This window comes from Heterodontus francisci, chromosome 24 (genome assembly GCF_036365525.1).
Source record: "Heterodontus francisci isolate sHetFra1 chromosome 24, sHetFra1.hap1, whole genome shotgun sequence".
Classification (NCBI taxonomy): domain Eukaryota; kingdom Metazoa; phylum Chordata; class Chondrichthyes; order Heterodontiformes; family Heterodontidae; genus Heterodontus; species Heterodontus francisci.
The window spans coordinates 39,468,726-39,493,072 of NC_090394.1; the positions used below are offsets into that span (position 1 = coordinate 39,468,726).

Genomic DNA, 24,347 nt, shown 5'->3' on the forward strand with positions numbered 1-24,347 from the left:
TGGCCGAGTCCTAAAGGACATAGCTGCTAGACTGGGTATGCAGTAGGTGGTGAGGGAACCGACAAGAGGGAAAAATATACTTGACCTCATCCTCACCAATCTGCCTGCTGCAGATGCATCTGTCCATGCCAGTATTGGTAGGAGTGACCAGCGCACAATCCTTGTGGAGACGAAGTCCCACCTTCACATTGAGGATACCCTCCATCGTGTTGTGTGGCACTACCTCCATGCTAAATGGGATAGATTTCAAACATATCTATCAATGCAAAACTGGGCATCCATAAGACGCTGTGGGTCATCAGCAGCAGCAGAATTGTACTCAACCACAATCTGTAACCTCAAGGCCGGCATATCCCCCACTCTACCATTACTATCAAGCCAGGAGACCAACCCTGGTTCAATGAAGAGTGCAGGAGGGCATGCCAGGACCAGCACCAGGCATACCTCAAAATGAGGTGTTGACCTGGTGAAGCTACAACACAGGACTACCTGTGTGCCAAACTGCGTAAGCAGCATGCGATGAACAGAGCTAAATGATCCCATAACCAACGGATCAGATTTAAACTCTGCAGTCCTGCCACATCCAGCCGTGAATGTTGGTGGACAATTAAACAACTAACAGGAGGACGTCGCTCCACAAATATTCCCATCCTCAATGATGGGGGAGCCAAGCACATCAGTGCGAAAGATAAGGCTGAAGCATTTGCAACAATCTTCAGCCAGAAGTGCCGGGTTGATGATCCATCTTGGCCTCCTCCTGAAGTCCCCAGCATCATAGATGCCAGACTTCAGCCAATTCGATTCACTCTGCGTGCTATCAAGAAACAACTGAAGGCACTGGATACTGCAAAGGCTATGGGCTCTGACAATATTCCGGCAATAGTACTGAAGACCTGTGCTCCAGAACCTTCCACGCCCCGAGCCAAGATGTTCCAGTACAGCTACAACAGTGTCATCTACCCGGCACTGTGGAAAATTGCCCAGGTACGTCCTGTACACAAAAAGCAGGACAAGTCCAACCTGGCCAATTACCGCCCCATCAGTCTACTCTCAATCATCAGTAAAGTGTTGGAAGGTGTCATCAACAGTGCGATCAAACGGCACTTGCCTAGCAATAACCTGCTCAGTGACGCTCAGTTTGGGCTCCACCAGGGATACTCAGCTCCTGACCTCATTACAGCCTTGGTTCAAATATGGACAAAAGAGCTGAACTCAAGAGGTGAGGTGAGAGTGACTGCCCTTGACATCAAGGCAGCATTTGACAGAGTATGGCATCAAGGAGCCCTAGCAAAACTGGAATCAATGGGAATCAGGGGGGAAACTCTCCGCTGGTTGGAGTCATACTAAGAGCAAAGGAAGATGATTGTGGTTGTTGGAGGTCAATCATCTGAACTCCAGGACATCACTGCAGGAGTTCCTCAGGGTAGCATCCTAGGCCCAACCACCTTCAGCTGCTTCATCAATGACCGTCCTTCAATCATATGGTCAGAAGTGTGGATATTCACTGATGATTGCATGGTTGAATCCCCCACTATCTACATCATAGGGCCTACCATTGACCAGAAATTGAACTGGAGAAGCCATATAAATACTATGGCTACAAGAGCAGGTCAGAGGCTAGGAATCCTGCAACGAGTACTCACCTCCTGACTCCTCAAAGACTGTCCACCAACTACAAGGCACAAGTCAGGAGTGCGATGCAATACTCTCCACTTGCCTGGATGGGTGCAGCTCCAACAACACAAGAAGCTCGACACTATCCAGGACAAAGCAGCCCGCTTGATTGGCACTCCATGTACGAACATTCACTCCCTCCACCACCAACGCACAGTGGCAGCAGTGTGTACCATCTACAAGATGCACTGCAGCAACGCACCAAGGCTCCATAGACAGCACCTTCCAAACACGCGACCTCTACCTACTAGGACAAGGGCAGCAAATGCATGGGAACACCACCACCTGCAAGTTCCCTTCCAAGTCACACACCACCTGGACTTGGAACGATATCGCCACTCCTTCACTGTGGCTGGGTCAAAATCCTGGAACTTCCTTCCTAACAGCACTCTAGGTGCACCTACCTCACATGGACTGCAGCGGTTCAAGAAGGCAGCTCACCACCACCTTCTCAAGAGCAATTAGGGATGGGCTATAAATGCTGACCTAGCCAGCGATGCCCACATCCCATGAAAGAATTTGAAAAAAAGTACCATATAAAAGGCTGGTTAACAAAACTGAGGTTCATGGGATAGGAGGGTCAGTGTCAAAAACAAATTGGCTTAGAAAAGAAAACGAGTCATGGTAAATGGCTGATTTTCAGACTGGAGGATGGTAGACAGTGGTATTCCCCAAGGTCAGTGCTAGGACCACTGCTTTTTTGATGTAAATAAATGTCTTGGTCATTGAAACGGAGAATAAAATTTCAAAATTTACTGATACCAAACCTGGAGGTGCGCCAATGAGGATGATACCAAATCGACCGCAACCGGACTTAGATAGGTGAGTAGAATGAGATGAGTGGTGGACGGAATTTAATTTAGACAAATAAGAAGTGATGCATTTTGGCAGGAGATAGGGAGAGGCAATATAGACTTAATGGCACATTTGTAAAGAGTGTGCAGGGACAGAGTGACCTGGGGTGCGTGTGCATAGATCGTTGAAGGTGGCAGGACAAATTGAGAGAGTGGTTAGCAAAGCATGCGAGATCTTGGGCTTCATAAATAGAGGTTTTGAGTAGGAAAAGTAGGAAAGTTATGCTGAACCTTTATAAAGCTCTGGTTAAGCCACAACTAATTCTGGTCACCACAATTTAGGAAGGATGTGAAGGTCCTTGAGAGGATGCAGAGAAAATTTACCAGAATGGTTCCAGGGATAGCAAATTTTAGCTAAAAGGTTAGGCCTGAGAAGCTGGGGTTGATTTCCTTGGAGCAAAGGAGGCTGAGCGGAGATTTGACAGAGGTGTACTGGATTATAGCAGGTTTAGATAAAGTAGACAAAAAAAAACTGTTCCCATTAGTTAATGGTAGAAGGACGAGGGGACATAGATTTAAGGTTTAAGGCAAGAGATATGGTGGGGGTATGTGGAAGAACTTTTTTTTATGTAGCAATTGGTAATGACCTGGAACTCGCTGCCTACCAGGGTAATGGAAGCGGAGATGATGAATGATTTCAAAAGAAATTAGGTAGGCACTTGAGGGAAATAAACTTGCTGGGCTACGGGAATAGAGTGGAGGAATGGAACAGACTAGATTGCTCTACAGAAAGCAAGCACGGACATGATGGGCTCTGGTCTCCTTTTGTGCCATTATGATTCTATGACATTGGAAGAATCACTCCAGAAGCATCTTTACAAACTGTAGTTTCCAACTGTGAACCCAGTCATATCTGCATAGCCCAAAATTGCCTGTGCAGGGCAACAAGCGGCATCCGCCATTCGTTGGACTGGCCCTTGTCTATTTAACGTCAATGATATTTTATGCTGAAAGTTGCTGGAACTGAGAGATGAAAATGGGGCAGCACTGTCCTCAGGGCCTCTGGGGTCTGAGTGAACAGAGCAAGCAACTGCCTCCTTAACCAATCAGATTGAAACATTGTAAAATTAACAGCGCAAGGACTGAGAAAGAAGTGTAAGTTAGAATGGTGAATTCAATGGCAAATCAAGTACAGAGAGAGAAATGAAGAGGAAAAGAAAGACTCGATTGAGACAGAGAGAGAGAGAGAGAGAAAAGAGACAAAGAAAATGTTAAAAAATTTAAGATTTAAAATACTCTATACTTGAAATATTAATTACAGTGCCAGATTGTTTGACTGGCAGCGATTAACATTTATCACATTATTAAAGCATACTTAGACTTGAAATAACTTGACTAAACATTCTGGGGTAAGCTTACTTTGTATCTACGGTGCAAAAATAGGGACTTCACGCCACTCAATAACATTTCAATGTTGAGCAAGATGCCATTTTCATGAACTAAGTTTCATCTCTGACAACAACATTTGGATATCTGTGTTCAATCACGCAGCTGCCCTTGACTGAAGCTGCTGTGGCATTTGCGCATAAATAATAGGAGAGCATTGTTAGATTTGCTGCTATTTTGGCAGCAATTTTGGGCCATGAGTATTTACTAGAGATTCAAAGTGAACACACTGCATGAGATTGTATTAATTTATATGGTTTTCCAATTTTCTCCTCTCTCCTGAAGAGGTGGTTTGTAGCTGGGAAATGGTTCCATGGATGTAGGCATTCATGAGTGAACATTCGTCCTGTGTGATCCCAGTCAGTGAGTACTCCTAGGGTACTAAACCATAAGGCATCACAGTTTAACCTGATTCTTTCTCCTACAACATGTGCATGCATGCATTCTCAGCTAGGCTGCATTTTTTCCCAGTTTATCTCTGGGATCATAAGGCCAGCTACAGCATTGCAACAAGCCATCCTGGCTGAGATCATCCAAATCAGCAGAAACCTTAACCTATGACTTTGCATCCATGTGGCCCAATACCACACTCATTTATATACTGAGCTACATTTCAGAATCTTAACATACTTTAAATTTTATGCAAGGATTTTCATTCTAACAGCAGCAGTTGAAGTGTGGTCCCTGGTAAAATTTAAGTCATGTTCACTGAGGCCTTAAACACTCTCAGTTGAATGAAAAAGCACGCTAAGAAAAATAACTGTGCTTGTTAACATTGCTAGATCAGTGAAGCTGTTGCATCCAGCTTAACACACTACTCAAACCAAGTGTGAAAATCTCTGCTGTCAAGTTTAACCATCTCCCTGAAAGGCCCTGTGATAAAACTAAACCCACGATTGAAAGGCAAATTGGAACTGCAAAAGTGAAGCATACGGAGGGTAGATATCAATGTATCTGTGGCTCTCCCACTTTTCCTCGACAGGGGACAATGGGGGGTGGGAGCGCAGAGGTGTTTCTGCCTTTCTTCTGTTCTAGTGATTGGTGCATTATAGTTTGGGCTTTCTTCCAACATTTCTGTTGCAGGTTCATGGCTAAAAGGTGCTATTTGTAACCAGAAAGAATCTTGGGTGAATTTAAAGCTGTCCCTTATATCTGTAACAGTGTACCTAGAGTTCACAATCACCCTTTTATTGTCTCTCCAAGACGCCATGCCATCAGACCAATTTATTTGCAGATTGAACACACAAAGATAAACTACCACTGAAACACTTTGGATAGAATCAATCCAATGTATTATTTTGGAATGGATTTCTTGCACAGCTTGTAGATGAAAGTGAGAGGGCATGAAACAAGAGTCCAGCTTCTGAGATGGGCTGAAATTTGGTTAAACTGGAGAAAGTAAAGGGTGACTATGACTAGAACTGCATTAATACAGATAGAGGTCACTAACAGAGTGCTACAGATATCAGTCCTGCATATATATATATATACACATAAATGAGTTGGAGCAAGATAGAAAGCAAACCAAATGCTGAAGGATCAGGATAGGCCGGAACGTTGGCTCATCAACGGCAAATGGCATTTAATGTGAACACTAGATAGTGGCTGGGAAATAAACATGGCAATATAATTACTCTTGGCTACAAAACACAATGCAGGAGGAGGATCTGAAAGTGCTTGGGGCAGGGGGGACGGAATGCAAGGGATAAATACTCAAGGGAGTACGTGATAACAGTATTAGGCTTTTAGGTTCATAGTTCTTCTCACTCCTATGGTCCATTTGTTATATTTATGGCATGGCTGCGATCCGGAGGTCAGGTGCACAAAATCAAGTCAACCCCTCATTTAAAGTAATGATTTGCCCTCTTCTAATTTATGTGGCTGTAAAATATCTTGAAAAAAAGTTATTCCATTATAAATACTATATTAAAACAAACATTAATCAACAAATTCATTGGCCCAGAAATGGAAGATTAAGCTTCAGGGCCAAACATACTTATTTTGAAAGCTGTAGTTACCTGGGGAAGATTATTCCTTTACACATTAAATATGAAATGCATATTGCCTGCAAGTGAATAGTGGGCATTTAAAGGAACTTTTTTGCAAAATCTTCTTGTTAAAAAAAAAAATCAGGGCCTTTTTTTTTACAAGATGTCAAAAGACTGAATGACAGTATTATAAATGTGTGTTCAAATTTGTGATCCATCTTGGCCTCCTCCCGAAGTCCCCAGTATCTCAGACGCCAGTATTCAGCCAATTCAATTCACCCCGCGTGATATCAAGAAATGACTGAAGGCATTGGATACTTCAAAGGCGAGGGGTCCTGACAACATTCCGGCAATAGTACTGAAGACCTGTGCTCCAGGCTTGCCGTGCACCTAGCCAAACTGTTCCAGGACAGCTACAACACTGGCATCTACCTGGCAACATGGAAATTTGCCAAGGTATGTCCTGTACACAACAAGCAGGACAAGTCCAACCCGGCCAATTGCCGCCCCATTAGTCTAATCGCGATCATCAGTAAAGTGATGTAAGGTGTCGTCGACAGTGCTTTCAAGCGGCACTTGCTTAGCAATAACCTGCTCAGTGACGCAAAGTTCGGGTTCTGCCAGGGCCACTCAGCTCCTGACCTCATTACAGCCTTGGTTCACACATGGACAAAAGAGCTGAACTCAAGAGGTGAGGTGAGAGTGACTGCCCTTGACATCAAGGCAGCATTTGACAGAGTATGGCATTAAGGAGCCCTAGCAAAACTGAGGTCAATGGGAATCAGGGAGGAAAACTCTCTGCTGGTTGGAGTCGTACCTAGCGCAAAGGAAGATGGTTGTAGTTGTTGGAGGTCAATCATCTCAGCCCCAGGACATCACTGCAGGAGTTCCTCAGGGTAGTGTCCGAGGCCCAACCATCTTCAGCTGCTTCATAAATGACCTTCTCTCAATCATAAGGTCAAAAGTGGGGATGTTCGCTGATGATTGCACAATGTTCAGCACCATTCGCGACTTCAGCTACTGAAGCAGTCCGTGTAGAAATGCAGCAAGATCTGTATAATATTCAGGCATGGGCTGATATGTGGCAAGAAATATTCGTGTCACACAAATGCCAGGCAATGACCATCTTCAACAAGAGAGAATTTAACCATCTCCCCATGACATTCAATGGTATTACGATTGTTAAATCCCCCACTAGCAAAATCCTGGGGGGGGGGGGTTACCATTGATCGAAAACAGAACTGGAGTAGCCATATAAATACCGTGGCTGCAAGAGCAGGTCAGAGGCTAGGAATCCTATGGCAAGGAACTCACCTCCTGACTCCCAAAAGCCTGTCCACCATCTACAAGGCACAGGTCAGGAGTGTGATGGAATACTCTCCACTTGCCTGGATGGGTGCAGCTTCAACAACACTCAAGAAGCTCAACACCATCCAGGACAAACCAGCCCACATGATTGTTTGTGGATGGGGTGCCATTCACTCCCTCCACCACTGACGCACAGTGGCAGCAGTGTGCATCATCTACAAGATGCACTGCAGCAATGCACTAAGGCTCCTTAGACAGCACCTTCCAAACCCGCGACCTCTACCACGTAGGACAAGGGCAGCAAATGCACGGGAACACCACCACCTGCAAGTTCCCAGTCTGGTTTCATTCCTTATCAACTTTTTAGCACTTAGGTACAACTGAGTGGCCTGCAAAGCCATTTCAGAGGGCATTTTAAAGAGTCAACCACTGTTGTGGGTCTGGAGTCACATGTAGGCCAGACCAGGCAAGGACAGCAGATTTCTTTCCCTAAAGGACATCAGTGAACCAGATGGATTTTTGCGACAATTGACAATGGTTTCATAGCCATTAGACAAGCTTTTCAAAAAAAATTTAATTCCAGATTAATTGAATTCAAATTCCACCTTCTGCCATGGTGGGATTCAAACCCATGTCCCCAGGGGAATAACCTGGGTCTCTGGGTTAGTAATCCAGTGACAATACCACAATGCCACCAACTCCCTCTACTACATCGCCATTCCTTCACTGTCACTGGATCAAAATCCTGGAACTCCCTTCCTAACAGCACTGTTGGTATACCTACCCCTCATGGACTGCAGTATTTCAAGAAGGCAGCTCACCACCACCTTCTCAAGGGCAATTAGGGATGGGCAATAAGTGCTGGCCTAGCCAGCGACGCCCACATCCCATGAATGAATAAAAAAAATGTTCTACGGGCAATAAATGACATATGCTTCTCAGTATTACAGTAGTGAGGTGGGCTGAAATTTGGTTAAAATGGTTAAAGAAAAGGATGACTTTGAATAGAGCTGCATTAATACAGACAGGGGTCACTAGCAGAATGCCACATGGATCAGTGCTGGAGTCACTGCTGTTTACATATATGGATACAAATGACTTGGAGTGAAAGACAGAAAGCAAAACAAATGCCGAAGGACAAGGATAGGCTGGAAAAGTGGGTTATGAATGGCAAATGGCACCTAATGTGAACACAAGATTATAACTGAGAAATAAACAGTGGCAACAGGAAACCAAATGGACACAATTTCTTGCCAATTGTGTGGATCAAAATTTGAGTTTGGAAGCAAGGCTTGTTAGAGAAGAATATCAGAGTTGTGATCAGTTATTGGTGTGCTGTAAAAATCTTGATATACTTAAAATATAGATTCTAATAAATACATATCCTCTGCATAGATTCTAATTTTAAACTCAGCATCATGTAGCCAGCTGTTGAAAGATGACCTTTTAAAGCAATCCACAAAATGGAGATAGGACAGAACCACTCTTGTAGCTAAAGAATACCAATATATAAAGGTTTGTCAGAACAGGCTGTTAAAAGCCAAAACCTTAAAATTCAAACTAGACCATTCAGGAGAGAAATCAGGATTTTTTTCGAACACAAAAGGTTGTAGCAATTTGGAACTCTCTCCCACAAAAGGCTGTGGTTGCTGGGTCAATTGGAACTTTCAAGACTGAGATTGATAAATTTTGTTAGGTCAGGTTATTGTAGGATATGCAGAAAAACGCAGGGAAATGGAGTTGATATGCAGCTCAGTCATGACTTAAATGAATAATAGAACAGGTTCAAGGAGCTGAATAGTTTATTCCTGTTCCTAATGTTCCTAGAATTGAATGGTGATCGTTAAAAGAAAGTGAGATGGGATGTAGGAGTTGCATATTCTTTAGAATGGAAATGACAGTTTTGATTAGAACATATGCGCATGTGCGTGACTAATCAACCAGCACTCACCTCCTCTTTCATACCAGTTTCCAACAGCATCATTACACAGGCCTCAATAGGGAGTGCTATCTCACGACCACTACGCTTGAGGTGTTCATCTAATGCAGTTCCAAATGCAGGCTTCTCTGTCCATGTATCTGAGCAAAATCAAGCAGGGACAAATTAATTCACCAATTAATACAATAAACTGATATCTCCATCTACCCAATAAATCTTTAACTGCAATGATTGCCTGAAGTTCCAACTTAATATGGTCTCTCTCTATAATATTTAAAATATTTGTTTATTAAGCATGCAGATTACTTGAACAGCCAACATATTACAAAATCACTTTCACTGGAGAATTCAAAGGTTCGCTATTGATAACCAGGAAATTTATCAACACCTTTTAGTGTTGTAATTAATTCATTATTAAATCAAAATGGAGAAAACGCTGATGGTCGTGCATTGATGAGTCAGAAAAAACAGCAGCTGAATGCTCAGTTGGAAAATTGAACAGAGAAAAAGAGTTCATCCAGATTAAAGGGTGGAAAGCAGTGAGAAGAAAATAAAACACAGCTGATGCTCTTTCAGGAATAATGCAAATAAATGCTGCTGATACTGTACCTTGCTGGGTTTGGATTGTAGGGAGAACTCGCTCTAAGACTGCTAGTGATTTTCTATGGTAATCTGCTTGTGCTTCTAATAACTGAGAACAGAACCCACATTGTCAACAAAAGTTTCATTAGCTTCAATGCTTACAAAAGCAGTAAACTTGAGTCTAACAATTCTGGTAAATCTCAGCAAAATTCTTAAGGCTAAACGAGCTAAATACATGTAGTCAGTGGCAATGCACCATGCAAAACACTCACCGTTACAAAATATCTTGCGTAATCACCTTCTTTAGAACTGAAGTTGTACATATCAGCTGCAAGTTGATCCTGTGAACAGAAATACCTTTTTTTGAAGAATTCCAAACACAGCTTCCAAAATAATGCACAGTACTGAGAGAAGGGGGTTAAAAGCTGTTTTACTAAAATATCTGTTAATTAAATAGAAAGTTAGAAGATTCAGGTCAAATTAGTTGTTGCAGAATTAATCCCTTCACATTTGCAAACTATTGCATCTTATAAGTCATTAAAACAAAAACAAACAAAAATACAGCTGAGGGAGGTCACTGAGACCACCTTGCCAGAGTTTTACAATTCTCTTTCCTCACCCCACCATCCCCCCAACGCCCCGTCCACAGCCCCAACCACCGCAGTGCCTCCAAACTTTTTGTGGGGGAATTCTAACCCCCAAAAATAGATGTGTTTGGTTTGGGTGGGATGTAAAAAATTTTTAAACCTCAAACCCAAACCTGACCCGCTCCCTTCCGGTTTTCATGGAAGCAGGATGGGGGCGGGTGCACACCCTGCTCCCAGGAGGCAGGTCACTCATTTAAATATTTTAATGAGGAGGCATGCCTCAGATTTGATCTCTATTTTACATTTAATCCTGGCTGGCTGGGTTTTCCAGGCATTGGGTAATCCGGCAGCTAAAGGGAGGTGAGGACTGCTGTGTGGAAAAGGTAAGCGCCTTTCCAGCAATGCTTGCAGGCTAGGAGAAGCAGGAGTCCATCTCCCAGCCCCCCAAGCTAGCCTGCTTCCATCCCTGTAATTGGACCCACTTCTCCCTGCGATTACTGACTACCCCCAGCCCCAAACTGCCTCTGACCCTCGTGATCAAACACCCGTGCACCCCCTGCCCCACCAGCACACATATAACCACTCGAACACCCCATATCTTACAATCTCCACCCAGCAACACATCTTTACCTGCTCCTAGAATGCGGCCTCTGCTGCAGTGGTCCGCACCCAACAGGAAGCAAAACCTGTCAGCTAGGCTGGTTTTCGGGTGGGGATCCTGTTTAAAAAGAACCCCGCAAGCTGTGGAGTCAAACCAGGTTCTTTCTGGATTTCCTGACCAGAATTCCACCAGCCTGCTTGGAAATCCTGCCCCAGTAAATATTGTGGTCTTTGCCTCTCATTCTCCAACTAGAAGACGACTATTCCAGGTATTAAATCATTCCATGTGAAGTATTCTTAGATTCGGAAAAGCTTTTAGCTACTTTTGGGAACTATCAGAAAGTCAGTTCAACATGAATAGTGGCTGATCCCAGTGGCCAGCCCTTACATTGAAACATGGGTTTTTCAATAAAAAGCTGAATCCCCCAAAAATTTAATTCAGGAAAAGCATTTAACCTCATTACTAATCATTCTTATAGCTCAACTCACTTCTCACCATATTCCTCATATCCTTTTTTTCCTCTCCAAATCTAATTTTCTACTGAATCTTTGTGGAAAAAAATGGGAATTCATCTGGCCCTCATGAACTCTTAGCTCTGCAAGATTTAACAGCAATATACAGACTGAGAGAATACTGATGCAATTACACTTCATCTGTTTAAGTTCTTTTCACATAGCAGTAAGAGCACCTGCATTAAGTTCCAGTTGCTCATCATCCATCCTTATGGAATCTTACTCGCTGCCTTGTTCAACACCTTCCAATTTAAAATCATCTTCATCTTTAGATCACTCTATGGTCTCACCCCACCCTATCTCTACAACGTCTTTCACCCAGAGTGTTAAACATCACATTCCTCTGAAACATTCCACCTCTTCCCAACCTTAGTATTTGCAGATCGGGTTCCCAACTCAGGTTGGAGGCATTCCTGAAGGTTTGATTATGTGACATTCTGATTTCACAACACCTGCAAATGTTATTACATTTATCATATAAAGATTGGGTCCCCTGTAGTTGAGTATCTTAGCTTGTTTCATGCCAACAGCTGGTGCGCAAGAAGTGAGAAAGTGAAGGAGGACAACCAAGGGAAAAGGGGAAACCAAAGGTGTGGGAGTGATTTGCAGCAGGGAATGCAGAGGTAGGAGGCAGTTCAATTTCACCAGTAATGAACAGTAACTCATTGAAATTGCACCAGTAACTAATACCAATATTGATAACACTCAATTTCCTTTCATAACGAACAAATATATTAACTCACTGATAATCAAAGAGACTCAACTACAGGGAACCCAAATTGGGATTCTTTTCTCTAGAAAACAGAAGGCTTGCGGTGGTGACCTGATAGGGGTCCTCAGGATCATGAAAGCATTTGAAAAGGTAGGCATTGAAATGTTTACACTTGCAGGTGAGACTAGAACTGGGGACTATTATAATAAGATAATCGCTAATAAATTCAATAGGGAATTCAGGAGAAACTTCTTTACCCAGAGAATGGTTAAAATGGGGAACTCACTACAAGAGGGAGTAGTTAAGGCAAATAGCGTAGATTGATCCAGAGAAGCTGGATAAGCACAGAGGGGAAAAAGGAACAGAAGGACATATTGATGGGGTTAGATAGAGGGGTAGGAAGGTGCTCATAGAGTCATAGAGATACAGCACCGAAACAGGCCCTTCGGCTCAACGAGTCCACGCCGACAATCAACCATCCATTTATACTAATCCTACATTAATCCCATTTGTTCCCCCTCACATCCCCACCTTCCCTCAATTCTCCTACCACCTACCTACATGTGACGAAAACTGGTCTGACCACTTCTGTGTTTGTGGATTCTGCTATCTTAGCAGTCAACCTGGAATGCTAGCTCCCCCCACCTTCAACGTTGGGTAATCAAAAGTCCATTGTTGGTTAAATGGGTCAGGGCATGGCCCTTTGTCCCTTGTTCCAACACTGTGTTACCATGCAAATGTCTTTCCAGTCTGGGATTTGCAATTTTAAGTTTTAATGTTCATGTGGTGAAATAATGTGTGCCTCAGTCTTGGTATGTGGAAGGCTTGCTTGACCATATGCAAACTGGTAGAACATATAATACCCAATATGCTATCTGTAACACAGCAGTAATCCTACAATTATCTCATATCCACTCTACAACTACAGCCAAAATTCCACTGCACTGCACAGGATTTGGTTAGCGCCCCCCCCACCACGTCAATGCTACTTTTAACATGCCCCCTCTCGTCCTAATCTCCTTGGATTCAGGTTCCAGTTGAAGCTGACAACTCTGAACAGGAAGCCTCAGTTAAAACCGATCTGTACTTGGACTTCACACGTAGAAGCCGTCAAGATTTGGTTTGCTCAGGTGAATGAAACTACTGACACTATCTACGTTCGTATATGCAGAATAACCACTTGGGTGAAGTACTGGAAGGTGCTACTGGAACCAGATCCCAGCAACAATCAGCAACTTCAGAGAGGGGAGAAAATTCAAGGGCAAGGAAAAGAAGTATCAATACGATTTTTTCAATCCAAACAGGTAATCCCTAGATAGATATCATTTTGGCTGTTTCTAAATATTGGTGCTCGTTGGTAACTGGCCAAATGAACACTTCAATGCGTTTCCTATAATGCCGATTTACTGCATTTGTAAAAGCAGAATTCACACGGGATGAAGTCACAGTATTAATCCTCAGTTAAATAAACCTCCAATTCTCACGAGCAAATAGTTCCAAACCTACTCACCACTGAATTGGAAAAGATAGAACCATAGAAAAATTATAGGACAGAGAGGGGCCATTCAGCCCGTCGTGTCTGTGCCGCCAAAAAAACTAGCCGCCCCATCTAATCCCATCTTCCAGCACCTGGTTCATAACCTTGCCGGTTACAGCACTTCAGGTGCATGTCCAAGTACCTTTTAAAAGAATTGAGGGTTTCTGCCTCCACCACCATTCCTGGCAGTGAATTCCAGACACCCACCACCCTCTGGATGAAAACGTTTTTCCCCATGTCTCCTCTAATCCTTCTACCAATCACCTGGTAGATGCCCCCTGGTAATTGACCTAAGGGAAACAGGTCCTTCCTGTCTACTCTATCTAGGCCCTTCATAATTTTGTACACCTCAATTAAGTCACCCCTCAGCCTCCTCTGTTCTAAGGAAAACAATCTAAGCCTATTCAATCTTTCCTCGTAGCAGTAACTTTCAAGCCCTGGCAACATTCTTGTAAATCTCCTCTGTACTCCTTCCAGACCAATTATGTCCTTTCTGTAATATGGTGACCAGAACTATATGCAAGACTCCAGCTGTGGCCTATCCAATGTTTTATTCAGTACCAGCATTCCATCCCTGCTTTTGTATTCTATACCTCGGCCAATAAAGGAAAGCATTCATATGCCTTCTTCACCACTCTATCTACCTCTCCTGCCATCTTCAGGGACCTATGGACATTCACTTCAAGGTGTCTCACTTCTTCTACCCCTTTCAATATCCTCCCATTTATTGTGTAATCCCTCGCTTTATTTGCCCTCCCCAAATGCATTACCTCACACTTCTCCGGATTGATCTCCATCTGCCACTTTTCCACCCACTCAACCAAACCTTTAATATCACTCGAGTCTATGGCTATCCTCTTCACTATCTACTGCATGGCCAATTTTTGAGGTATCAGTAAATTTCCCAATCAGGCCTCCCACATTTAAGTCCAAATCATTAATATATACCACAAACAGCAAGGGACCCAATACTGAGCCCTGTGGTACGCCACTGGAAACAGCTTTCCGTTCGCAAAAACATCCGCCGACTGTTACATTTTATTTCCTGTCCCTAAGCCAATTCTGGATGCAACCTGCCACTACCCCGTATCCCATGGGCTTTCATTATACTGACCAGCCTGCCATGTGGGACCTTGTCAAATGCCATACTAAAATCCATGTAAACCACATCCACTGCACTACCCTCATCAATCCTCCTCGTTACTTCCTCAAAAAACTCAATTAAGTTAGCAAGACATGACCTTCCCCTAACAAATCAATGTTGACTATCCCTGATTAATCTGTGCCTTTCTAAGTGGCAGTTTATCCAGTCCCTTAGAACTGATTCTAACAATTTACCCACCACTGATGTCAGACTGACCGGCCTATAATTATTTGGCCTATCCCTGATTTCCTTGATTTTATCTGCCAATATTTTTTCATGTCCTCTCTTTGTTTTTCTAATTTCCTTGTTTACTTCACCCCTGCACTTTCTATACTCCTCTAGACTTTCAAGAGTATTAAGATTTTTGTGATCGTCATAAGCTTTCCAATAACTCTGTCTTCTTTTGTGAAATGAACATAAGCTCATATCTGGAAGTCTTCCCTCCTAACTTCTGCAAACCTCTGTACCAAATGGAACTTGCAAAACAAATTACTAACCAGGGAGGGGCAAGAGATCAAAAGGATAAATTGTTTGGTACAAACCATACCAAAACCTTTATCCAAATACACACTTTGATTTCTGCATTCAGATTACCATATAAACATACCTTACACAGTTCCACTTTATTTCCAGCTTCATCCATTTCCTCCCTCAGGGAGTCAACCTTTGCTGCTACTGCCTGGAAATTGGCTCCTGAAAATGCAGCTTTGTGTGCTTGATTATACCTGAAACAAACCAGGCTCATGCAATTAACTTTTAAATCAGGTCCATTTCCTCAAGCCCTTAACCCAAACTAAGCCCCACCCAAACAAACTGCAATAGCCTCCAGGTCAGAGTCAAAACAGTGTACGCTTTTCTTCAGCCCCAGATGCAACCTTGTTCCCAATTCCCCAAAGCCCTAAATTCAAGCTAGCCTGAGCACTCTTAAGCACCAGACCTAAAAACCAGTCTAACATCATTAACTCAATCGTTCATCTTTCACAAATTCTATCAAAGGTTCATCTTGGTTTGTTTTTAATGAAATGGTCCTCGTTTAGGACCACACCTAGAGTAGTTTTGGTCTTATTTAAGAAGGGATATACTTTCATCGGAGGCAGTTCAGGGAATGCTCACTAGATTGATTCCTGGGATGAAGGGGCTATCTTATGATGAAAGGTTGAGCAGGTTGGGCCTATACTTATTGGAGTTTAGAAGAATGAGTGGTGATCTTATCGAAACATAGAAGATTCTGAGGGGGATTGACAGGGTAGATGCTGAGAGATGTTTTTTCTCATGGGGGAATCTTGAACTGGGGGCAGTGTTTCAGAATAAGGAGTCTCCCATTTAAGATGGAGATAAGGAGGAATTTTTTCTCTTAGAAGGTCGTTAATCTTTAGAATTCTCTACCTGAGACAGCAGTGTAGACTGGGTCATTGAATATATTCAAGGCTGAGTTAAACAGATTTTTGATCTACAAAGGAGTCAGGAGTTAAGGGTAGGGGGACAGGAAGAAAAGTGGAGTTGAGGCCACGATCCGAGCAGCCATGATCTATTGAATGGCGGAGCAGGCTCAAGGGGCCGAATGGCCTACTACTACTCCTATTTCTAATGTTATGGTTTGAATAATCATATGGTATTGTCAGTGATTAGGTTCAAGTTAAAATCATCATTCATCAATGGCTATTGTTTTGTTGCTGATGGGAATATTGGCTTGTGTCAAAGATAAAAAACATACTATGACTGGCTAAAAATCTGATTTTGTCCCTAAATGTTACTCCTGATCACAGACTTGGGAGTAATTATTAGATTAAATTCAGTTACAATACAATTTTAAAAACTCTTACCGCGTTTTTGCTGAGTCCCAGTCTAGTACTAGTTTAGCCAACTGCTTCCTCTGTTTTTGAATGTTAGGAATCTCCATCTTTAAAACAAAGTATGAATAAAAGTAATTGTAGTGAAACAGGTATCTGCTACTATTCCATACAGTGTTCTGCTTTGGCCTCCTGTATGAGCAGCAAAAAAGGTGACTCTTAACTGAAAATATGGGCTTAAGTTCCAAGCTGGCAGTGCATTGACATATTCCTGGAGTTGGAGTGTCTTCAACAGGTGAGTGTCCTGAAGTTGAGCAGCTTACAGACAGAAAACAGAAACTAAACTTTAACTCAAGTGTTATGGGAATGAGTGAAAGGGGACAACATCCAGAGGTTTACTCACTTCTGCCAGGTTGCTGAATGGATCAAGGATATCTCTCTCAATTTGTGATTCGTAGCAGGCAAGCTCAAATGCCAGTTTATTCTCAGTTTCACTACATGTTTCCAGCAATTTCCTGAAACCAAACCAAACATCATTATGGGCACAAAGGACATAAAAAATAGGAACAGGAGTAGATCATAATGGCCCATTGAGCCTGCTCCGCCATTCAATACGATCATGGCTGATCTTCTGCCTCAATTCCATTTACCCACCTGCTCCCCATATCCGTCGATTTCTTGAGACACCAAAAATCTATCTATCTCAGCCTAAAATATACTCAACGATGGAGCATCCACAACCCTCTGAAGCAGACAATTCAAAAGGCTCACAACTCTGAGTGAAGAAGTTTCTCCTCATCTCAGTCCTAAGTCATCGACCACTTATCCTGAAACTTTGCCCGTGTTCTAGATTCCCCAGCCAGTAAAAAAAAACCTCTGTGTACCCTGTCAAGTCCCTTCAGAATCTTGTATGTTTCAATAAGATCATGTCTCATTCTTCTAAACTTGAGGATAGATCCAATTTACTCAGCTTCTCATCATGGGACACCACTTGGTGGTTTCTAAAGTTTTCTCAATCTTCTGCCCTACCACTAATCTTCACAGCATTGCACAGCTTTTCTTTCAATTTGATATCACCCTCAACTTCCTTAGTTACAGATGGTTCATCCTTCTTGTAGGATCTCTCTCAATGGAAAAAATCTTTGTTCAGAATTATAAAATATCTCCTTAAATGTCTGCCACTGCTTATCTACCATTTTATCATTAAACATATTTTCCGAGTCCACTTTAGCCAACTTTGTCATCATACCTTTGTAATTGTCTTTATTTAAGTTTAACACACTAGTTTTAGACCCATGTTTCTCACCTTCAAACCGAATGTTAAATTCTATCATGTTATGATCATTCTTCCAGAGAGGATCCCTTGCTGAGAGAATTAATCCTGTATGATTACATATTACCAAGTCTAAAATAGCTTGTTCCCTGGTTGGTTCCATAACGTATTGTTCTATGAAACTGTCCTGAATACACTCTATTAACTCATCCCCAAGGCTGCCTTTGCCAATTTGATTTGTCCAATCTATAAGATTAAAATTACCCATGATTATTGCAGCACCTTTCTTACAAGCTCCCATTATTTCTTGATTTATACTCTGTCCTACAGTGCAACTACTGTTAGGCGGCCTACAAACTACTCCCACTAGTGATTTCTTTCCTTTGCTATTTCTTATCGCCACCCAAACTGATTCTACAATCTTGATCTTCTGAGCCAAGATTATTTCTCATAACTATACTGATCTCATTTTTTTTTGAACAAAAAGAGCTGGCCCACCTCCTTTTCCTTTCTTCCTATCTTTTTGCAATGTCAAATACCTTTGACTATTCAGATCCCATCCTTGGTCACCTTGCAACCAAGTCCCTGTAATGGCCATCATATCATATATCCATTTATTTCTATTTGTGCATTAATTCACCTATCTTGTTACGAATGCTGCATGCATTCAGATAAAAAGTCTTTAATTCTGTCTTTTTACCATTTTTCCCTACTCTGACCCTATTTGCTATTACATTCTCATGTTTGTACTCTCTGTCCCTTTCTGTCACACTCTGTTTATCATTACCCATATCACTACCCTGCACGACAGCCTTGTTCTTTCTCAAACTTTCTAAACTTCCCATCACCTGAACCCTCCTACCCACTATTTAGTTTAAAGCCCTCTCTACAGCCCTAGTTATTTGATGCACCAGGACACTGGTCCCAGCTCAGTTCAAGTGAAGTCTGTTGCAATGGAACAGCTCCCTCTTTCCCCAAAACTGCTGCCACTGCTCCATGAATTTCTCCCACGCCAATCTCCGAGCCACGCATTCAACTCTGATCTTATTTACTTTATGCTAATTTTCTCATGGCTCAGATAGTAAACAGAGATGATCATCTTTGTGGTTCTGCTATTTAATTTAGCCCCTTGCTGCTCAGACTCCCTTAGCAGAACCTCTCTTTTAGTCCTACCTATGTCGTTGGTACCTACGTGGATCACGCCAACGGAATCCTTCCCCTTCCACTCCAAATTCCTCTCCGGCCCCAAGGAGATGTTCTTAACCCCGGCAGCGGGCAGGCAACACAGCTTCCAAGACTCATGCTTGTGGCTGCAGAGAACAGGACCTATTTCCCGAACTATACGGTCCCCCACTACTACTATTGCATTCCATTTTACTCCCCCAACTTGAATGGCCCCCTGTACCATGGTGCTGTGGTCAGTTTGCTCATCCTCCCTGCAGTTCCTTCTCTCATCCACACAGGCTGCAAGAACCTTATATCTGTTGGACAAGTGCAAGGGCTGAGGATCCCCATACCAGCCTCATTCCTAGTCACACGCTCCTGTCCCTGAATATATATCAAATGTGACGTACTCAACCTAAGGGATACGAGTGCCTCATGGAATGAAGCGTGCAAGTAGTTTTCTCCCTCCCTGATGCATCACAGTGTCCGAAGTTCGGATTCCACCTCATCATTGAGATCCTTGCTACAAATATGGCTGCAGTGAATCACATTGGTGTCCACCAGCTTCCACATGGTACAGCTGAAACCCATCCATCTCTATTGTACTTTAACTAATTAGGGTTTCAAGCTTTGAAACCTCACTCAATGATTATTTGTAGCTATATCAAGTAGTTTAACTGGTTAAGCTATAAATTTAATACACAACTTGTACCTTCCCAGCCCTAGTTTAAAGAGAAAAATCTGTAAAACTCAACAACCAATCACCTACCTGCTCACCTAAATAATGCCTATAGACCTCAGCTCTCAGGTCTCGTTCCCTCTTTTTTTAAAAAAAAGACCAGAAAATCACCTCTTCCCTTCACTGTGCTGAATTTCCTCATTCACCAAATTCCCGAGTTAAGTACTGGGTAGACATGTACTCTGTCGAAGTGGACTCCGTGCTACTTATTCCTCAGGAATTTGTCAAACACAATTTCCCTTTTGTAAAACTGTGTTGATTTGGTCTGATACTATGATTTTCCAAGGACAATATGAAGACTTCCTTAATAGATTCCAGCATTTTCCTGACCACTGATGGCAGAGTAACTGGCCTCCAGTTCCCTGTTTGCTCTTTCCCTTCTTTCTTGAATAGCAGTGTTACATTTGCTAACTTCTAATCCACTGGGACCATCCGAGAATCTAGGGAATTTTGGAAAATCATAACCAGTGCATCCACTATCTCTGCAGATACCTCTTCAGAACCCTTTGAAGTAGGCCATCAGGTCCTGGTGATTTGTCAGCTTTTAGTCCCTTAAGTTTCTCCAATACTTATTATTTGCAGACAAAGTAATACTGTAGACATTCCTCAGGATAATGTTCAGATACTTTCTGGACCACTGCTTGTTTAAGAACTTCCCAATACAGATGAAACTAGTGTCAGATTTTACAGTTCAAGTGTGTTCCACCTCAACAGAGCTTTATAATGCTGACACATATGGGTATGGTAGAACTCAAAAGGAAATCCTAAGATCAGAAAAGTTACAATGATTCACATTGAAAGCAACTGCATTAATCAACAGAAAATGAAACAGAAACTGTTGCAATGAATAATACTGAGAGCGGATATGCAAGTTGTTGGTTTGAATCCTAGTCTCAGCTGACATGCACATCCAGCCCAGAGAGGAAGTAGCCATTCTTGCCTGGATCTTTTAAGTACAAAATGGAGTAAGAGGAGAAATACCCATTTTCTTTAGGTGCTACACGGTCCAATAATGCTTGAAAACAGCATGCATACAATTCTGACAAGAAGTGCGCCAGCCGCCATCTTAGCAAAGAGGTTTGTGAGAGCACCTAACAACCAGTGGCAGCATCCAGAGCAGGAGGATTATGACGTTAATCAATGTGCAACACTGATTTGACGTCAGCGCTACTATTTTCAAACACCATGCTCCAGCCTACATCCTATCTTAAACTTGCACTATTGAACATTAAGTTAAGCAGCATGAAGGAACTCCCACCAGTGCTACTTAAAGGAATCATAAACTATTTACAAGTTTGTTGCTGGATTATTTCTTCTGGCTGAGAGTGCAATTGTATGCATTTTTGGCACTTTCCTATAGTCACCTGAAGTTTCAATAGTCTACAGGGGGTGGTATGAAGTACCTTACTGATCATTTAAAAGTTTGTGTTTAAACAAGTTGCATCTAGACATGGATGGCTTGATAGGCCTTCCCCTTGGAAATGAGCATGTCTGGGAGAATTAAGAGGCCATGCAGAGCAGGGCAAGCTGCGAAAAGAGGGTGAATGGGGGGAGTGGGGGGAAGAAGGGAACTCAGCAGGAGGCCAAATCAGTCAAGGGTCTTTTGAGTGCAATTCTGAACTCAACTTCAGTGAGGCCCAATGCTCGAGTCGTCTTTGGCCTTTACTGCAAGGTGACTGGAGTGCAAGAATAAAGAGATCTTGCTACAATTGTACAGGGCTTTAGTGACACCACACTTGGAGTGCTGTACACAGTTTTGCTCTCCATATTTAAGGAAGAATATACTTACATTGGTGGCGATACAGCAAAGGTTCACTAGATTGATTCCTGAGATAAGGGTTGTCCTATGATGAGGGGCTGAGTAAATTGGGTCTGTACTCTCTGGAGTTTAGAAGAATGAGAGGTGATCTCATTGAAATATGGAAGATTCTGAAGGGGCTTGACAGGGTAGTCACAAAGGTTGTTCCCCCTGGCTGGGGAATCTAGAACACAGGGGTGCAGTCTCAGGATGAGGTCGATCATTTAGGACTGAGATGAGGAGAAATTTCTTTACTCAAAGGGTTGTGAATCTTTGGAATTGTTTACCCCAGAGGGTTGTGGATACTCCGGTGTTGAATATAATTAAGGCTGAGGTAGACAGATTTTTGATCTCTCAGGTAATCAAGGGATATGGGGAGCAGGCAGGAAAATGGAGTTGAAGCCAAAGATCAGCCATTATCGTACTGAATGGCGGAGCAGGCTCGATGGGCCATATGGTCCACTCTTGCTCCGATTTCTTATGTGCTTAAGTTCAGAAAAGAGCACGTGATTAAATCTACCAACTGCTGCAGCCATAACTAAAACCTCAAATCAGGGCAAGGGCAGCAATGCTTACAGCTAAGATGACCATGGCTCTTAACTTTTACAAATCTGAAGATCTAAGCAACATCTCGTAGTTTGCAGTACACTGCTATTATAAAGGAGGTCACTGAGGATATCTATACAGAGAGGGGCAGCTTCATCTCATTCCCTGTTGAAAGACAGAAGCAGGCAGAAAAAGCCTGAGGCTTTGCACAGACTGCAGGCTTTCTCATGCAGCAGTGTCGCTGACTGCACACACATCTTTTTGTGTGTGCCTCATGTGAATTCTACCATTTTCATGAACCGAAAGGGTTTCAACTCTTTTAATGTTAAACTGGTGCGCAACCACAGGCAGTGCATCATGCAGGTCAATGCCCAGTATCCTGGCAGCAATCATGACTCCTTCATTCTGTGGCATTCCTATGTGTCAGCTGTATTTGAACCATAGAGTAAGTCACTGGCCAGCTATTGGGTTACAAGGGTTATCTCATGACATGGCTCATGACTCCGGTCAGGACATGTGCGCATCAGGCCTACAATGAGAGCTATGCTGCAACAAAATGTTATGGAGCACACCATTCGCATCCTCAAACAACGCTTCTGCTGTCTGGACCACTCTGCAGGAGCCCTGCAGTACTCAGCTGAATGGGTATCAAAGTTTGTGACAGTATGCTGCACAACCTGGAAATTATGAGGGAACAGCCTTCCCAGCACCTATCAGGTGAGAAGCTGAGGAGCAAAGCACAAGGAGAAACAGCAGCTACAACATATGTGGCTCCTTTCTGCCCAGTCTCTACAAGGTCAGATTATTCAATACTAATACCAGCAATCTTAACCTCTCCTTTAACTAACAGTTCCGCTCTCCTTACCTTTCCTCATCATTCTCTTTCCAACAATACAAAAATAAACACAGAAAATGCACATTCCAATCCAAATTTATAAATCATGACTATAATGCCTACAAAAATAAACTAATTACCCTTGTGCATTCCCTTAGTGCTCGTCTTCCATGTGCCTTTGCTTCCCCCAGTAATGCTACATGGTGCTTCCTCAGTGGCTGCAGCATGGCTGGTGGAAGGCTGTTAATCTGAGGAGACTGCAGATTGCCTTGAGCAGCTCTGGGCTTAGAAGGCCCAGGTTCAGACTACAGTATATCTGGACCGGAGCAGTCTGGGTGGCTGGTTGGCTGACAAGCAACAGCCAGAGCACTGGCAGAGTGGCAGGATAAATGCTGTCATCTTGAGAGAAAAGCAGGTTCGTGCTCTATGGAGCCACTGCCACGATCCTGGGGTGGTGCTCTAACAATCCAACTGATCTGTTGGAGAATAGATTTATGGACTGCTGTGAGGCCCTCAAAGTCCATTTGAGCATGATCCAGAGCCATGATGGTAGCAGTCTGAGCTTCCACTGCAGCACTCAAACGTTTGATGAAAGCTATATGTGCTGCAATTGAAGCTGAGACATTGGCCATCAGACAGTCCATCATGGTGGATTCCACAGGTGCGCTAATGGAGGTGATCACCCGCTCCGTGTTGGAAAGGACGGGTTCCAAGCTCTGTGGAAGGACCAGTGCCAGATTAATGCTGGATTCCACCGTGCTCCTTGAGATTTAGCGCAGGCTTTCTGGCAGGCTTTCCAGTGCACCAAGCATTTGTTTATGTACACCCATCAGCCTTTTTCTATAGGCTGGCCCATCAAAGGTCTCCTCTGCAGCAGAACTGGTGTGCAACTTTGCCTTCCAGTGAGCTGGGAGCTGTGCCCCTGCCCTGGCTCTTGTGCAACTGCGGCCGGAATCTCGTCACGTGGGGATCCCTGCTCTAACCTGGCCTCAAATACTTGCAGTGTCAATATCTGCACTGCTGGCTCCAAGTGTAAAACCCAGTGAAGGTGTTTTTTCATCTTTCCTTTCTTCTTTCTCTTCCTCCACTGACTGGGAAGGTTCCAGTTCTTGGGTGTCTTAAATGAAAAAGGGTGAAGAGTTAGGTTGTGGAAAGAAGTGCTTGTTCACACCATCTGCAGTTTCTATGTCAGAAGAGATTGAAGGATGAGGGAGAAGTGGGATGAGGAACAGGAGGATTAGGTATGCTGATAACTTCATCAATCGCTTCAGCCCTGTCAGTGGCCACATCCTCAGTGATGCCCCTTCCCATGTGGCCAGCACTGCCTCCTCCACGAGGTGCGTTTGCTCCCTCCAGTTCTTTGCTGCTGCCTGCTGTT

At 43.1% G+C, this 24,347-nt stretch overlaps 1 protein-coding gene across 6 annotated transcripts in view; it reads right to left on the reverse strand.

The window, feature by feature from the left end:
- Positions 1–24,347, reverse strand: part of LOC137383323 (rho GTPase-activating protein 17-like) — a 207,832-nt gene that overhangs the window by 53,875 nt on the left and 129,610 nt on the right. For all 6 annotated transcript variants that reach the window (XM_068055997.1, XM_068055995.1, XM_068056000.1 and 3 more), the window contains 6 exons: positions 17,018–17,129; positions 16,648–16,724; positions 15,432–15,549; positions 10,004–10,072; positions 9,759–9,840; positions 9,162–9,289 (listed from right to left, as the gene is read on the reverse strand). In XM_068055997.1, the coding sequence (XP_067912098.1) occupies positions 9,162–9,289; positions 9,759–9,840; positions 10,004–10,072; positions 15,432–15,549; positions 16,648–16,724; positions 17,018–17,129 (586 nt within the window). The remainder of the gene's footprint in view (positions 1–9,161; positions 9,290–9,758; positions 9,841–10,003; positions 10,073–15,431; positions 15,550–16,647; positions 16,725–17,017; positions 17,130–24,347) is intronic.